At 35.2% G+C, this 19,337-nt stretch overlaps 1 protein-coding gene across 7 annotated transcripts in view; it reads right to left on the bottom strand.

The window, feature by feature from the left end:
- rreb1a (ras responsive element binding protein 1a) overlaps positions 1–19,337 on the bottom strand; it is a 134,006-nt gene that overhangs the window by 74,233 nt on the left and 40,436 nt on the right. For 2 of the 7 annotated variants that reach the window (XM_039753366.1, XM_039753367.1), the window contains exon 2: positions 5,712–5,858. The exons of 4 other annotated variants lie outside the window; for them this stretch is intronic. In XM_039753366.1, the coding sequence (XP_039609300.1) occupies positions 5,712–5,730 (19 nt within the window). In that variant the 5' untranslated portion in view covers positions 5,731–5,858. Of the gene's footprint in view, positions 1–5,365; positions 5,444–5,711; positions 5,859–19,337 lie in introns of those variants that run through there. One more of the 7 variants, XM_039753368.1, reaches the window with a different exon arrangement.

The following is a 19,337-nucleotide window of genomic DNA, read 5'->3' as shown; positions in this document are numbered from 1 at the left end:
CATCCATACACCGCATTTTCGAGAAAGCAGGAAATGATGACATCTTTGATAAAGTAGGTAAATTCGATCAAATTGAAGCTATATGACAACTAATGTTTATAATAATTCATATCAAGAAACCATTATTATAATGTGCTTTGACATGATGGACATTAAACCTCAAAAGTGATGAATATGATGTATATGCTTAAATAAACTGATGAAAAGGGAGCTAAAGTTAATCTACCTGTTGTCACTTCTCAGAATTAGAAAGCAATGCAATCCCATGTTGTCAGTAATTGCATTAAGTAAAAACACAGGTGTGATTTGCTCCCTGCGTACAGAAACCTATAAATATCACGCCATATGGCCTATTCTTAGCCTAACGGTTTGACACATAATGGCTTGTCTTGCACTATTTTAAGGGCGCACAAATTGTTATATATGAAAGAACAAGCTTTAAGGGATGAACATGGTTTTTTGGTCAATGATGATGACTATCTTATGAGCCAATTTAGGTTCCCCATTCTCTTGGAACTATGTATGTGCTGTTTGGATCCAGCATTAAAATGACAGACTGGCCGAAATCGGGTTATACCAGTTTAATATTCAAGTTTTAGAAACTGCTGGTTTTCTGGCAATATGTACCTGCCATGTGGAACAGGCTGACATGTTAGGAATATCTGATGCCATAAACAAACTGACAAGGTATGTGGTATCATAAACCCAAACTATAAATCGATAGTAGCATCTTCGGTACCAGAAAAATCATAATTTTTCCCCTCAATCCCCAAACCACTGGCACAATACAGGGTGGTCCAGATCTAATTACGCAATTTTCATTATGCTATAACTTATTAAGTTTATTACTTCGAGCTTGTATCCAACTTAATGGAGGACAAGTGGAACATTACATGGAAAATCAGTGAATTAATTCAATGTAAGTCCATTTTTGTTTATTACAAGATATTTCAAACAATTCTTTTGTCTTGTATTGTTTTCCTGCATTGCATTAAAAATTGCATAATTAGATCTGGACCACCCTATATACCAGGGAAGCTAGGGTAAAATGGGGGGAATGGAAATTGGGTGGGGGCCATTGGGGTTTGTTGGTTTGGAGTTATGTGCTTTTTGCTGCCAAACTGTTTTAGTATTGGTACTGAGGTCTGAAAGCTGGTATCAATACAAAAGTCAAAATATTAGTAGTGATCCAACGCTAGCACCTAGCGAGAATGATGTTGCTATTGTTAACTTTATGTAGTGATATTCCATTCATCTGTGACACCAATATCCATCCATCCTTTATCCAACCCGCTACATCCCAACTACAGGGTCACGGGGGTCTGCTGGAGCCAATCCCAGCCAACACTGAGCGCAAGGCAGGAAATAAACCCCGGGCAGGGTGCCAGCCCATCATAGACCAATATTATTATTAATTATTAAATAATTTACAATTTGTTAATGGTGCTGAATGCGTCAGGTTGGAGGCTGCTCTATCAGCCAATGAAGGTCTGCAGTATCATGATTGTATATGAATGAGGATGATTTGCATGGAACATATATGCTAGTTTTATAGTGGGGTTTGATGAGCATTCATGTACCTGCAGTTACAAGATGATTGTCATTTATGAAGGGTAAATTGTGTGCAATGTGTATATACCAGGTTTTATAAATCAGATTTTTTCTTTTTGGCTTACTCATTTCCTGTATTTTGGTATACGCATAGTTTCGCTCGAATCCACAGTTTTATAAATGAGAACCCTACGGCTGATCCTGCCAAAACAGAAACCAACTAGAGTAATGATGCAAACCTAGTAACATTCCACACACATACAGTGTAACATTGCAATGTCGAGGCATCCAATTTTAACAGAGAGGGAAAAGGGGGGAAAAAAACTATAATGCAATGGCAGGCAGTGCTGTGGTCAACAAAGCAGAGTAAAGACTACACAGAAAGAGTTTGTTTCAAATAAATAAACAAAAAAATTAAGTACCTCAATCTTGCATACAAAACAAGAAAATACATCTGAGCTTCATGGAGAAAAATTACTATGTCATCAGGTATATTTGAGTGCAGCCACAAGTTTAAATAAATAAATAAAAATATTGTCAACAGGTAGCATCAGAAATTAACTGAACTGACATGCTTAAAGGACCAAATTTCTAACCTTCAAACTCAAAAGGCAAGATGTTAGGAGCTAGATTCTATCCTGGAGTAGTGGAAGGATGGTGGAGACCAAATCTGGATGAAAGTGCAGTTTATCACATTGCAAACTTATGTATGCACCAATGCTCACTCATAACATTACAAATAAAAATTGCTAACTGACATAACAGGTAATGTACAGTGGTGTGAAAAACTATTTGCCCCCTTCCTGATTTCTTATTCTTTTGCATGTTTGTCACACAAAATGTTTCTGATCATCAAACACATTTAACCATTAGTCAAATATAACACAAGTAAACACAAAATGCAGTTTTTAAATGATGGTTTTTATTATTTAGGGAGAAAAAAATCCAAACCTACATGGCCCTGTGTGAAAAAATAATTGCCCCCTTGTTAAAAAATAACCTAACTGTGGTGTATCACACCTGAGTTCAATTTCCATAGCCACCCCCAGGCCTGATTACTGCCACACTTGTTTCAATCAAGAAATCACTTAAATAGGAGCTGCCTGACACAGAGAAGTAGACCAAAAGCACCTCAAAAGCTAGACATCATGCCAAGATCCAAAGAAATTCAGGAACAAATGAGAACAGAAGTAATTGAGATCTATCAGTCTGGTAAAGGTTATAATGCCATTTCTAAAGCTTTGGGACTCCAGCGAACCACAGTGAGAGCCATTATCCACAAATGGCAAAAACATGGAACAGTGGTGAACCTTCCCAGGAGTGGCCGGCCGACCAAAATTACCCCAAGAGCGCAGAGACGACTCATCCGAGAGGTCACAAAAGACCCCAGGACAACGTCTAAAGAACTGCAAGCCTCACTTGCCTCAATTAAGGTCAGTGTTCACGACTAAACCATAAGAAAGAGACTGGGCAAAAACGGCCTGCATGGCAGATTTCCAAGATGCAAACCACTATTAAGCAAAAAGAACATTGGGATTTGTCTCAATTTTGCTAAGAAGCATCTCAGTGATTGCCAAAACTTTTGGGAAAATACCTTGTGGACTGATGAGACAAAAGTTGAACTTTTTGGAAGGCAAATGTCCCGTTACATCTGGCAAAAGGAACACAGCATTTCAGAAAAAGAACATCATACAAACAGTAAAATATGGTGGTGGTAGTGTGATGGTCTGGGGTTGTTTTGCTGCTTCAGGACCTGGAAGGCTTGCTGTGATAGATGGAACCATGAATTCTACTGTCTACCAAAAAATCCTGAAGAAGAATGTCCAGCCATCTGTTCGTCAACTCAAGCTGAAGCGATCTTGGGTGCTGCAACAGGACAATGACCCAAAACACACCAGCAAATCCACCTCTGAATGGCTGAAGAAAAACAAAATGAAGACTTTGGAGTGGCCTAGTCAAAGTCCTGACCTGAATCCAATTGAGATGCTATGGCATGACCTTAAAAAGGCGGTTCATGCTAGAAAACCCTCAAATAAAGCTGAATTACAACAATTCTGCAAAGATGAGTGGGCCAAAATTCCTCCAGAGCGCTGTAAAAGACTCATTGCAAGTTATCGCAAACGCTTGATTGCAGTTATTGCTGCTAAGGGTGGCCCAACCAGTTATTAGGCTCAGGGGGCAATTACTTTTTCACACAGGGCCATGTAGGTTTGGATTTTTTTTTCTCCCTAAATAATAAAAACCATCATTTAAAAACTGCATTTTGTGTTTACTTGTGTTATATTTGACTAATGGTTAAATTTGTTTGATGATCAGAAACAATTTGTGTGACAAACATGCAAAAGAATAAGAAATCAGGAAGGGGGCAAATAGTTTTTCAAAACACTGTATATCTGTAAAGAGCGGGAGTGGAAGATGCAGACATGAGTTAAATATGAAAACTATACGCATAAATTCACAGAGACCAGGTCTATATTGGAACTTAGTCATTTGTACTTGTTAGGCAGCAACATAAACCCCATGCTGCACAATATCAAAACCTAATTAATAAAAAAGATTCTGGCAAAACAATATATCACAATTCTTTGGTTATATGAGTAACAATATCTTTGAAAATTACATGTTACTTGACTGACCAATTAATACATTTTTAATAAATGTAAAATTTAGGTTAAGTATTGTTAAAATACCACATTCTTCATATAAGTAACACTTCTGATGGTTTCATTTTGACTCTGTATTCAGTTTGGAACATTTAACTAAAACATTCTCTCTCTCTCTCAATCCTGAAAGATACTTAGAACCATGACCCTGCCTAGAAACAATATTCTCTTTCATGCAATGTACTCCACTGGCTTATCCCAAAATGTTAAGACTTTTACTGTGTCAAGAAAACCATGATCTTCCTTTTAACTAAGGTTGAATCAGAAGGAAGTCATCAACTATTTTTACATACAAGATAAGACAGTAAATAAGCACTATCCATGATGCAGTATATATATGCTCTTATCATTAATTAATGCTATTGTAGATGTCTTCTTTATTATTTCTGATGCATACAGATACCGGAAAGAAGTCATCAGGTAAAGCATTAAACTTTGTGGTTTCATATTTTTATAGCTTAAAGAATCCACAGTTAAGATATAACGGGTAAACAAAAAAAAAATAAAATAAAATAAAATAAAACTTGGTTGAAAAAATTGGGTGTGTTCTATGGAATGGTGCTGAAACTGAATTCCCTACTGTAATCACTTCCTTACTTCTTTTATTATTACAAGTTACTATTTTAATGGTACAATGTGAATTTAAGATAAACATGTTAAATTACAAAATAAAGAATTTTAACTCTCTCTTATTATTACAGTTAACAATATTTACTAAAAACTATTTTTATAATATCAATATAATGCAAGGCCACATTTACTGCCTCTCCACTTTACAGTGAAGGAATTCTGTTTAATTCAACAAACCTAAATGTATTGTCTGAAAGTAAATGTTTCCAAATATGCAAGTTGGCAAAAAATGTTAAAAGAAAAACTACATTACTCTATTCTTCACGTTAAATGAAAGTAAAATGAAGCTTTAAACAAACAGTCAATTATTTACTTCATCTAAATACCACATGTCGGTGTGTGATAATAGCTGTCTCAGATAGAGGAAAATTAAGTAAAATTTAAACCTTTTACTACCACCATGTGTGCAGGCTGGCCAGTGTCATATTTTCTTGAAGACTATAGCCATTGTTTGCACTCAGAATAGCAATAATTATCTACAAACGTTAACAAACATACTTCTATTTTGCCACAGTACTTACTGGTTTTAAGTGAAAATGTTCAACTTTACATAGAGTAATGCTGATGATAATTAAAAGTATTTTCATTTGTATTAATTACTGTCAGTCTTCGGTCTAAAACATCACATGATGAAGAATTAACAAGATGTGCAGCCCAATATAGCCTGCTGACACACAGGAGCTGAACAGAGCCAAAAGGATCTATAGATATGCATTTGAATCTGCGCAGCAATGCAGGAGGCTGTAGAGGAGAGGAAAAGCAGATTGCAAGCTTAATGATCCAAATGAGCAACTGAAATGCCAGATGACACTTTCAATCACACAGTTATATCTTTAAGCAACCAATCCTCCAGCTTGGTATGTTTACCTCCATTCTCTCCTTCCATTCTGTGTGCAGTTTCCTCTACAAAAAGTCACTCTCCTCTTCTCTCCAGTGTGTCAGCACACTATGCTGAGATGCCCAGATGGTGATGTCACTCACAGCTCCATCCGGCCAAGATCCTAATCACAGCCACTGTTTTAGAGAAGAACAACATTAGAAACATTGATTTATATGAAATATAATTCCAACACAGTCAACTCCATTTATCAGCACTGCCTAGGAACCATAAAAGTAACATGAATATTGGAGAACCATGCAGGCACCATTGTGGCACAATTTCGTGCAAATGTACAGTATACATGCAATCAGGATGCAAAGATACTGTAATATAACAAAGCATGTTTACATCAATAAACTGAAACAACATTTATTAACAATTGTTATTATAAATTTAAAAATTTAAATTTAAAACAGCTTTACAAACAAGGCTAATCAAAATAAATACTACTGCTTTTAAATTATTTTTATCACTCCCACTGATACTGTAAGCTGCCATGAATGGAATCATTTTGTTCTCATATTCATGACATGGCAAACCAGTGCTGATTAATAAAAAGTAAGCAACTCTGATACATACGTTCAGGATAAAGACTACCAGCAAAGGCTAGGGTAAACCAGGGGCACTGTACAATGGTTGACCCTGCGCTCTGACACCAAGGGGTATGCGAAAACTAACAAATTCCTAATACAAGAAATTGTATAAGGCGAAATAAAGAACTCTGATTGGTGAAACTTAGCAAGGTGTTTGACAAGCCCATGAGATGCTCATCAAAACACACCTTATGCATCTACCACCATTTTACCAGCAGGTGGGACACTACAAATCATATACTTTTTTGCAGCAAGTTTACTGTATATGTTTTCTTTCCAGATGCAATGCAATGTGATCAAAGGACTCAACCTACCACATGTTAATAAGTTAATTAAACCCATGGATGTGTAGAGTATCATGCCAAGCTAACGTTTCTTTTACAATATTTCAATATTGTATTGCTATCCAAGATATTTCCTTAACAACCATATCTCAAACAAATGACATTAGGTAAGGTTGTGTATAACAATATGACATATGAGCTTAAAGGATTAAAAGGCTCAGTTTAAATTATTGTTGCCACAATACTAAAATTTTGACTTTCGTATCAATAACAGCTTTCACCCCTCAGTATCAGTACGAAAAAGACTTCAAAGCAAACAACAAATAACTGAACCCAAAAGCTCCCAGCTGATTTGTCTGCCCATCTCACACACAATAGTGCCATCCATCTTCACCACACATCACTTGCCCAGGGTCAGAAGCAACCTGACCACCACACTATTCCCTGGTTCCAACAGGGCTCATCAAAGGCTTGTTGGCAATTATTGCTTCAACAATAGGAGGAGCTTCATAAGTTCAAAGTGTGTGGTGCCGGAACAGTGCAATTCAAGCTGTGGCAAAATGAATTTTGCATAATGCTAGTATAGAAAAACTTTTAAAATTGGACAGTTCACTACTTTGTCACTACTGGTATACCATGCAACACTATTTTCAATCATCCAGGACAGACTTGCAGATTAGGGTGTAAATCAAAATTTGAAGGCTGCTTCAGATTGGCTACACTGTTTAAAGTATTAAAAACAAAACAAAAAAAAAAAAAACACATAACAATGATCAGTGCACTTCTAATACACACAAGAAGAAACTTGTCTCGTTTGTTTAATGAATTTGCTAATAAGATTGGGGTGAAGAAATTCTGTTCATATAGTTCTGTATGCACAGAATTTTCACATCATAAATGTGAGTTTGTGTGTTTGTTTCTAATCTATTTTCTCTCCACTCAGCCTATGACAAACACATGAAAACAAAAGTTATGTGTGGCATTGTAATAGAGGCAGTTTTACGTGATAGTAAGCAAATAAAAATGAAGAGATCTGTTAAATATGCAAAAGAGAAAAAAGTTTACACAACTTTAGATGTCCATATTGCAGCTTGGCTTATGAGATGTAAATTTTTATTTGTGAAATCTTTGCCTGTGTCACCACTTTCACTGCTGTTTTTCCAGAGAAAAGCTCGGACAAGTTCATTTAGGGCCCCTATTTATTTGTTCCTTATGCTTTCCAATACTTCTGATCCTAGGCAAACAACTTGGCACACATGTAAACACAGTATACTATACTGTATAATGGACATTACTATAAGCTTTGATGCGTGTACAGGGTGGTCCAGATCTAATTATGCAGATCCAGATTGTCTGGATGAATGATTTATGCAGGGACGATTCCAGTTTGGCGCAAAGATGGTTCTTCATGTTGTCAGTTCGTACACTTCTCGGTGGTCCGGGATTTTTTGGGTGATTTTCTATGTAATAAACTCCAGTTATAGCGTAATAAAAATTGCATAATTAGATCTGGACCACCCTAAATACAAACTGTTACTGTATTACTGCCTTTTACTAAAAGGTTTCTCAAAATGAACAGTATCTGAGCAGAACATTTCAGTCATGCAGAACTACACACTACTATTATGGTATATATAAGTAATTATGCTAAAATGTGGCTATTGGGTTTTATTTATGTATGCAAGTATGGGAGTAACTACACATTTCAGATCACAGCTTTGTTAGCACTCCTGTCAGTGTATGACTAGACCCAAAAGTGCTGCTTATAGCAAGAGGGCAAAGAGGGATCCTGCCCCTTATTAAGCCTGCAGTATTTCAGTCTCCACTGAAACAACAAGGTGCTCTTCCACACTCAGTAATGGAATACCAAACCAGAAAAGGCATGAACTATATAAAAAAGCATGCCATAGCCCGGATTAATGTGTGTTTTTAAAGGAAACCACATTTAGCTTCTGTCAGACTTCTAGTGAAGATCTATTAATATTAACATAAACAAAATTGGTGTCTAAAATCTAGGGCCTGGGTCCACTCTGGAAAACAAACAATTCTTAAATACAAAATAGTGTACTTAGGAGAAAACATTCAAATGGATAATTCAGAATGGCAGTTCTACTTAAGGTGTTCCAAACTCCACCTCCACATCACAGTGTCATATTCTTGCTTTTCAGATGTAGCAGAAAAATGAACAGCCACCTCCTGATGTGCTACTTGTTTTGTACTTGGTCATCACCCTTTAAGATGGATTTTTTTACTTATAACTTTTAAAGAGCTAATAGTGTAGTCTCTGCCTGGTTTCCTTACTGGCCCTCCCTTTCATTTTCATCCTATCTTCCCTTGTGTTTTTTTCCATAAAAAGACCAGCTGGTTCAGCCCACTCTGCATTATATTAAAGTCCAAGTAGCAACTTGCAGCTGGATTTCCTGCTGCTGGCATGAAGGGATGTGCAGTGTGTTTAAACATTACTGTTTACGGATTTTAGTCTGGAGATGTGCCCAGACAAAGCATCCTTTCAGCATCCATTAGAGTTTCACCTTAAAAAAACAGTCCATGCTAGAGCTTTCATGCTCTTGATCTTGAGTAAGGGATACAAAAAAATAAACACACAATTGTTAATTATCAAAATAAACAGTAATCATAGACACCAATTGGTAATTTTCACAGAAACATGCGGGTAATACGTAAATGAGAACACAAGCAATGAGAACTTGCATATACTGTAAATGTGTATTGATAAACTTGACACTCCTTGCAGTTTATCGAGGTTAATAAACGGTCAATATTTTAATATCAGTAAACTTTGATATTCTGCAAGGACACTTCTCTAATTGAAGAAAACTTACTTAATTTAAAAAATTGGATGCTACTTTGACTGGCTTCACCAAATGTGCTATGATGTTAATGACACACACATGCAACAAATATGCATAACCACAACCACATTATTGTAAAGTCTGGCTAGGATACAATTAATTTTCATATTTACTTTTAAGACTTTGTGTTTCATTTACAAAATTCTCAGTTATGATGAGCTAGAACACCATCTTCATCTCACCTACATAAAGTAATACAACACATGAGAAACTGACAACAGCCTGCTTATTTTGTTAATGTCTTATTACTGTGCAGTCACACACATTTAGCTTTGTAGCACCTCATTTCACTCTTCCCCATTGAGATTTAAAATCGATTCTAATTTTTCATATGTGAAGCTTCAGCCTTCAGTTTATATATATTAATCTGCTAAATATCTCTACCTCTGTTTGCAATGATTTATTCTTGTGTGATAATATTGTATTCTTTGCACATCCAAGAATCTCTCTAGCATAGAGCTACAAAATGGCAGAAAGAAAACTACAAAATAATTAAAGCTTTCACTATTTCTGTCCTACACAAACACAGGGAATATTTTATACATGGTATGAATTAAAATGATGCATCATGAAAAAAAAATGTACAACTAACTTTCTAATGACTTATTAAGATAATTCAAAGAGAAAGGACTGGTTTGCTAACATAATTCCTTTCAGATTCTCCAGGCAGATAGTCTACTTTACTTTTCTTTTGTGCTTCACTTCCCTAAGCCTTTTTTACCACTGTGAGAGCACTTCTCATGCACAAGATGTCGAGAAAGAATGTCACAACTCTGCATAATTGCCTGTAAAAAGTGTCTGGCATACCAACTGCCCAATACTTCTGTATAGGACCAAAGCCATCTCTAACCTGGCTTGCATTGAAATGTTCCTTGGTAGGTAATATTTGGGAATTTAGTAGGCAGAAATGCTAGCAATATATTATCAAAAGACATTAAGGTTTTTATTTTTCATTTGCCACTTTTTCAGTGGCAAAGTCTACATTTTATTTTTTCTCAACTTAACAAGTGGAATACCATTAATATCTGGAAAATAGCTCATCAAGTGATCTTACTTAACCCATCTTAAAAAAATTACAAGTGTCCGGTGGCTATGTCTCTATCATTCCAACAGATGGCATATCACAAACATTAATGTTGCTTTTATGAATTCCCTATCAAATGGCATATAACAGAGACATATACACTGCATTTGTCATTCCAACAAGTGGGTACATCACAAATATCTGTAGTAATGCACTCTGTTACTAAAATGTTAGTGATGGGAATCTGTTGGAATGACAAATGTAATCAATGCATTTTCTACATGCATTACAAAATACATTCCAATAGATGCACTGCAAACACTAAAGCATATCACAGACATTAACATTGCTTTTATGAATTCCCTATCAAATGGCATATAAAAGAGACATATACACTGCATCTGTTATTCCAACAAATGGGTACATCACAAACATCTGTAGTAAAGCATTACTACAAATGTTAGTGATGTGCAGTTGGAATGACAAATGCAATGCATTTTATTACTACATGCATAACAAAATCCATTCCAATAGATGCACTGCAAACATTAAAGCAGAGGTTTACGTTGATTTCTTGGATTTCACCCTATCACAGATGGATATAGCACAACTAGTATTATTATATTTTTACTTGCTTTAAATAAACATCCAGAGAACAACAGTCAAAAAGCAGACAGAGTAAGTAACTAACAGTGCTTCTCTCATTACAGAAAATCTAAGATGAAATACCTCATTAATTAAATAATTCTCTGTTCTATCTTTCCTTTCGTTTTCTTCCTTCTCCCCAATGTCCTGCCGGTTCCCCATTATATGACTTCATGGGTGCAGTGCCACATTTGCAAACCAAGGAAGGCCATTGGAGCAATCAAGACAGACCACACCTTCATGTTCAAATTTGCTTCGTCTTAACTTTCTCACTAACCTCCTTAGCCGCGTGAGAACACACACACACGGAGATCAAGACGGCTACTTATTTCTTTAAAATGGACTCCATGCTGCTTAGCTGTGGACCCATTATTTCACAAACCCTCGAATAGTCTGCAGTAGGTATGAATTTGATCTAGTATGGGACCCATCTGACTACAAAAAAATACTAGGCATAATGGATAAAACTGTGCATGCTTTGATAGTCATACTAAGCGCATGTGGCTGATAAATTAGGGAATCTCTTTCACAATATGAATCCAAGATTTAACATGGGGCATTAAAAACATCAAAAAAGGTAAAAATAAATTTACACACACAGGTAGAATGAGCATAAAACAACTTTCACAATTAACAATCAATCAGAGAAACCCTTGCACCTGACTGACGTTCTCAGCTTCTTGCATGTGCGACTAAACAGCAGATGACCTTGTTAAAAATTATAATAGTAACAAAATACTGCAGATGCAAATTCACTTGTGATTGGGTCATTCATAATGCATACAGAGGTGGTAACAAACAAACAGCAGTGCCCTATAAGCCCAACGATAAAACCTCCTGATCTGACATTAGGAAAGTGAATAGTGAAGGTGGGGTGTCCACATAACTTTTAATAAGAGTTGGTCAATCATTCCAAAATTATTGTTAACAAAGATTTACAGGAATTGAGATAATAAATATATGATCTGAGATAAACTAAATTGAGGTTACATTCATTTGGCGCCTAGTGAAGAGCACATTTGGAACATCATACTGTTCAATGAAACTCACCTGATCCATCTACTATCATAAAACTGAAGCACATCAGTATGTGCCCTCTGTAGTGCTTGCCTTCATTTGTACGCTTGCCTATTTGAAACTTGTGTTTTTTGTACTATGCATAGTAGCGCATAATTTTCCAGTTGTTTGATAACAGGCATTTTGCTAATAGAGCTGTGTTTGGTAAAAAACCATGGACATTGCAGTGGTGCACAAATTCAACTGTTGTCAACCCTCCATGAAAATTTTCCCAGGAAAAAATGCCCAATGAAAGAAGTCTAAGAGACGCCCATGGTTTACTGATATGTTAAGTTCGCTTTAAAGTTTGCACTGATAAATGCAAGAAAACTATGTTATGTTGGGTTATGGGTTATGAATATAGCTTTAGTCTTTGTTGCTGCTAGTCCACAGTGCTGGAGCACACTGCAATAGTGGTAACCTGAAAGTTAGTTTTCTTACAATAAATACAAACCAAGACTAGGTCAAGACAACATTATCCCAAGGTCATAGCTCACTGCAACTGACCTGCAAACTGGTTTCTGTCTTTCTGCATACAAACATGAGTATAAATTTGTTTTTTCTCATTCACCCCTACAAACTACATTGGGTAAGTAACATTTAAAAAAAAGATTATTTTTGGGTGGAATATTCCTTTAAATTACAGGTATTTAATAACATGTTAAAAGTTATACTGGGTAAAGGAAAGTTCACACAAATTAGAATAGTTCATAAATATTGCAGAAATGCAAGTGATTCGTAAATGATGCTTACTAGAAAACTGTGCAGCTAACATGAAAGCCATAAGGGCCGCAACATACTTAAAAGTGAAACTACTCAAACAAACACTTGCTTTGTTTGAATAACAGTACTGCAGTCTGACTCAAAGTATCATAAAGTATGTCAAAGTATTAAGGCCTGCCATGTACCAACAGTGGTAGGGATCACTACTTTTAAAAGTAACTTAACAACATTACTCATAACCTGCAAGAAAAGTTACTAAATGGGTTATATAGTTGTTTATTATAAAATGTAATGTATTGCAAACAGTGTATTACTTTTGCAATACTTTTTCTTGTTTTGTATGAAAAATGGTACATTTCACTGCCCAGCATTTATTGTTGAATTTTAAGCCTATATAGGAACCTTTATGAAACTGACCAGAAACTAAGACAAATGTATTAATTTTCTTGTGTTTTATAAATAAGTTTAGTTTTTTATGACCTAAAGTATATTACATCCATTCCTTTTCAATCCACCAACACAAGCTCCTGAAGATCTGTGGTATGAAAACTAGCGGCTGTGCCACCAGATCACACATTTTCAAAATATCTATAGCAAACAGCTGGATTAAAACTAAACTGACACTCTATTTATAGGTTGCTGTTACTGGGTTACACGTTGCACACTGCATCCTCTTTTTGGCAAAGCTGTGCATTTGTTCTCAAAAGACCGGCATACCACCTTTGGATCTTCCTTTTCACCCAGTGCTGCTGCAACATTATGACTCTTAACTGAGCTGATTAAATTTACTACTCAACACATGCAGCATTAATTGTATACCTGTAACTTTTATTCAGTTATTTTTACTTGATTACATGCTATGCATATGCTTAACTACTTCCTTACTAGCTGTCAAACGACCAGAACACACACATGTGCACGATGTTACATAGACAGTAGATAAGCTTCCATAGTAATATAGTAACACAGCTGTTTTTTTTTCTTAACACAGGTAATATGACTTACATAAAACAAGTGCTGCATTAAGTGATTTGTTAATTTAAAAAGTAAATGCTACATTTTCCTGAACTAATTTTGTTAAATTTCACATTTAGTCATGCATTTTTTCATGGTATTTTGGTTAAAAATTCAAGGGTTAGCTCATCCACAAATGGGCCCATCCATGAGTATCTACAGTAACTGCATTACTTTGCAAAAATATTGCTGGCAGTATCATGACAATTTTAAGTAGATATGTAGCATGTATTCAATGTTATTAACTGATCAGACTTTAAACATTTAGTTTTAATCAGGTTATTTAATCCTCTTTTTTTTCACGTTGCCAGAATGGTCGTACACTGATAAAGCTGTCACACAGCTCCATAAGTTCAGGTTTGATTGCTATCCTGGTCAGTGTGTGTATGGAGATTGCATGTTCTTTCCATGTGTATTTAAGCTGAGTGTGCATAACAAAAGAAGATTGCCTGTGTTACAGAAGGATTATTAGAATCATCATTAAGCACTTTCAACTGCCAAAGTATGTTTATACCTATAGTACATGTGTTTTTGTTAAATTACAAGCACCCAGTTTAGGCTCACTAGGTGCTACCCAAGTTTTGCATGAAGCTATAACAAAGTATTTTGTGTCAATATGCTGTAGAAAAGTACTATATACATTGTGAAACTTTCATCTGTATTATTGTTATTAGCACATTCCAAGAGGAGACTTCAACAGTATTTCAAAAAGTAACCTAAATAAGAATTCCCTGAGAAAAAATACACATTCAATGTCTAAAAAGGTAATGACATATCAGCATCAGTAATATAAATGTTTTTAAAAAGAAACAGAGAGAGAGAGAGTACTAAGTGTATGGTGATATTATTGCTTATATAAAACAGTGTTTTTGAAATTAAATCACTATTTGCTTAAACTTGCTGTGGGTTAAAATAGCAAATTACATCAGAGCATACTACCTACTTGACTGTTGCATTTTTGATTACGCTAGAAACCTGGAACTGTCATATTTTCATTACAAAATTGAGCTCTGTCAGAGACAGTAAAATTGTACTTAAGTTGTCGGGTATACAACATGAATGATATACATTTTGACAACTGTGTTTTTAGACTTGCAAAACAGTGTGTTTGTGAACATTTTTGCTGGACTAAACCTAAGAAAAAACACTGGTAACTGGCTCTTTATCAGGGTCTTTGTTAGGATTTGAACACATATATAAATAATGAACCCAGAACATGCACATCTATACTACATAATGAAGAACTGTTTTCCCATTCAAATCAAGCTCCTGTTCTGATTTAATCCCTATGAGTTACATAAGGTGCAAGTACTGAAAATGTATATATTCAAAGAATATATAGCAAATGCTACACATATTAAAAATGTGCAATTTTATAATGTGAAAAAGCAGCACATAACTGATATAATGACAACAGGACTAAATTGCAGGTGGTGCACCAATCACCCTAGTGATATGCTGCTGGGGGTGGATAAAAGGAGGGGTTGTTCTGAAAGATCCCTCAGGGGCAGGAGAGTTAAGATTAGAGAAACCAGTTTACCAGTGCTAGTGGCTGCACTGCAGAGTTGGCTTCCAGCATAGAGTAAGATGACACCAACAAAGGCTGGGGACAAAGGTCAAAAGCTATCATTGGGCATTTTCAGTCAGTGCAGGCTTGAAACTGTCCAGGAAAAAGTGAGAAAAGAAGCAGAATTCAGCTATTTTGATTGTAGGCAATTAAAAAGGCATTGAAGCAGAAGGGTTAACTTACTAGATGTTGAAATATTGTCAAGCAATAATGGTTTCAGTTAAACCATTTTTTACCAACTTTTGAGTTATAGTTAAATGTATCAATGGCTGTCTTCAAATTTTGAGGCACTGTAAGATAAAAACAACTTAAAGCACATTTTGAATTTGCCTCTGCCAAGGACCAGGCAATACATATCACAGTCAAACATCATACATTAAATCCATAAAGAATTTGGAGAAATTAAACCTGTAGTTGGTGAAATGGTATTTGAATGCTCCTCTCGGACCTTGTCAGCCTTCTTTTAAAAATAAGTGCAGGGATGGGATACTGGCCTCCAGAAAGTCATTTTATCCTAATTCCATCAACTAATAGATCATACTTCCATGCCTTTTTTTGCTCCAGGCTGCTGCCCTTTAAATCAATCTCCACTTGATTAAAAAAAATCACACTGTAATTAGTGGCATCATTACCGTGTTCCTGTGAAAATGATAATACTGTACCTAATCAGCTCTTTATATTTTTTTCTTAACTTTTGAGATATATACAACAATAATGAATAGACTTGCTAAGGAAATAAAGATAAATAAATGTGCTGTCACAGTAGCCACAAGGAATCACATTTGTAAGTTAGCAAAACCTCATAATGCAGTAAAATAAAACTATTTCTCCATTTTAATTTCAATGCCAAAAAGGTGAACAACTATGCATTATATTCCCACTTTCATCTTTCTCAATAGCAATGGGCACAAGGCAGGAATTAACCCTTGGATAGATACAAGCCAATTGCTAGGCAGAATAAATGCTTAATGTAAAATATTTTTTTTTTTAACCTTACTGTATTTGGAACACTAGTATGATGCGTTTCTCACATCAGAATCAAGAAAACTTTATTCTACACAGTGTGTTCATAGTATCCATATCTCAAATTAAAATATCTACAACAAAGAATTTAAATTAACACAACATTGCTTATGGTATATACTTCTAATTTAAATTATGCCTGTTCTCTTTTTCCATTACAGAAGCTTCATGAAATAAAAATAAGAGAAGAACTCCTATTTGCTTAGCTGCGACCAACAAAAGAGTGATACAGCAGCTATATCATTTTATCATTAATATATCTGATTTGCAATGGTACTGTAATCCTCATACACCACCACTGAGGGACATATAAATAAAAAAAACACTCTAGAAAATAGAGCACTGGAAGTGTAATCTTCCAGACTTACAACACAGACTCCAGCTGACTAGGCTGTGTACAAGGGTCTAAGATGCCCTAAACACAACTAGGGATTTCAGACACTTGGGGTTGAAACAGTTTTTGTCTCATGTGTACAATTCTGAACAGATAAATAATTTGAAAGAATGTCGGATACGTTTATTATTTTAGCTATTGTAACTTTACATACATTTTGCATGTAGCAAATGCTACTCAGATTTTGCCAAGGAAAAACTGCATCAGTAGAATAACCACTAAAACATTAGAGAATATTAAAATAAAATGCATATATATAAAACATTTTTCATGTCAGATTATAATTTTCTTCAGCTTCAAAACAGTAAAGCAATCAGTATAAAGCGGAGAGAATGTTCATTTTCAAAATTTTAGATATTTGTTAAAATCTAGTTAATATATTTTTAGCTGAGGTACCACAGTACTGCACCAACTGATTAGCACTGTCAATTTATAGATCCAATGTACAAGGTTCAAATCCAGCACCGGATTATCTTTATGACGTCTGATTGTTCTCCCTTAGTCTGATTTTCTTCTGGTACGTCAGTTTGGCTAATTGGTCTCATTTTGAATGTAAGTGTGTGCATGAGTGGACCAATACTCTTCTAGACCCTTTCAATGTATTGTGCCCTGTACTGCCAGGTTAGGCCCTTGCTCTTCTGAACTGGAGCGGGTTCTATAATAACTGTAACTATTATTCGTTTCCCAGTGAATATACAGTATTTACTTTTCTAAATATACACTTTTTAAAGACCAAAAGAGACTGCAAAAATGAATTGTGGTATCCTAGGAATATCCTATTCTTTTTGTCTGCTAAAATGTCTTTTTTTCCCCCCAGAGTTAAGAGAGGTGGCAGCCTCCTACAGCCAATTTTCATAATTGCTCAAGCAATCCTTGAGCATTGTTGGTAACATGTCTATGTGTGTTGGCAATTTTGTTTTAGATTCAGGTTTACAGGCAGTCAACCCACTATAAACATTTTGAAGAACTGACGATTGTGAGTTTCTTTAAATTTCTCAACATAGCCACGATCTGGAATTTGTCAGTTTGTTAAATAAAAAAAGAACAAACTTGAATATGAATTCACTAAACAAAACAAGTTGTTGAATCTATGTATTACTGGCACATAAAAATATATTTTAGCTTGTTTTTTGCCTTCAATTTACCAAAGTTTAGTCAGGTTTCTGACGAAGAACAGTGTAAACACAGGACATTGAATGCCCCATGTTCTTGACTCCGGCTGTGCAATTATCCAACTTTGCTTAACACCTGATTTCCAAATTCGCAGCTACGTTCTGATCAATAGCAACGGCAGCAAGAATGTGACATGCTATGCATATGACCTTAACAAAATGTAAATAATGGAAAATATAAATCAATTAAATAGTAACAAATTTGGTGTAATTATAAAATAGCCATTTAAAAATGATGTTGATTATTTTTGCTACAAGAAAGAATGCTTTTCAAATAAATATGAATGGGAAATCTGTGTACCAAATATTTGAATTTATGGGAATCACTAACTTTTTACGAAATATGCACAATCCTGCCCCAAATTTCAAGTTTTAATTGCACACATTAAAAGTGGGAGAAAATGGGAAATCTATTCACCTATGTTCCAAATCTGCTTAAATCATTTTAAGGACTATGCAAGTAATAATCAAGAAATGTATTCTATAGTATTTCAAATTCAATTCACATTGACTTGTGTATTAAAATGATCATTTTAGGTAATCCTTTCTATTAACAATATTACAAATAGGAAAAAAATACTCCATCCATTCAACTGACGTATGCATTGGCAGCATTATATGGCAGGCAATTGTATTTAAAGCAGGTACAAAAGGAATGTGCATTTATGTGTGTGTGTGTGTACAGTTCAGAGAGATAACTGGGCAATTAAAGATTTAAATGGCTTTCCAACATGCAGCACATGCTGACATAAATGTATGTCTGGAACAGCAATCAATCTGGTGTTTTCATACATGACACTGTCCCCAAGTGGCTAATAAAGAGGCTACTCAGGAGATAAATTGTGCCGTCTTATAGTAAGTTTGTGGGTATTCTTTGCTGCTTTGAGGAGTTATTTTTAACTTTGCTTCACATATGTCCAAGAATTTACAATATCTTTCTTATTTCATCATTCCGCCCATATTTCAATGAGGAAAAATGATGTAATAGTTGTACAAATTGTGCCAATATACTGTAGGTAACACACTTATAAAAAAAATAATCCTATTGGAAATAAAACAATAGTGACAGAGAGACAAACCCATCCCACAGTTTCCACTTTCTCAAAATACTGCAAGATGCAGATTTTTTTTAAATCACAGCCCACACAAAAATATACAGTAAGGGGTTACCAAAGCTCACTGTATCATTTTAAAGCCATTCATCCTGGCACAGTACACACTAGCAATTTAAAGGCATTCATCCTGTAA

The sequence above is a fragment of the Polypterus senegalus genome, chromosome 5 (genome assembly GCF_016835505.1).
Source record: "Polypterus senegalus isolate Bchr_013 chromosome 5, ASM1683550v1, whole genome shotgun sequence".
Taxonomy (NCBI): Eukaryota; Metazoa; Chordata; class Cladistia; order Polypteriformes; family Polypteridae; genus Polypterus; species Polypterus senegalus.
Note: the sequence above shows the minus strand (reverse complement) of the source record. Positions and strands in the feature narration are given on the sequence as shown.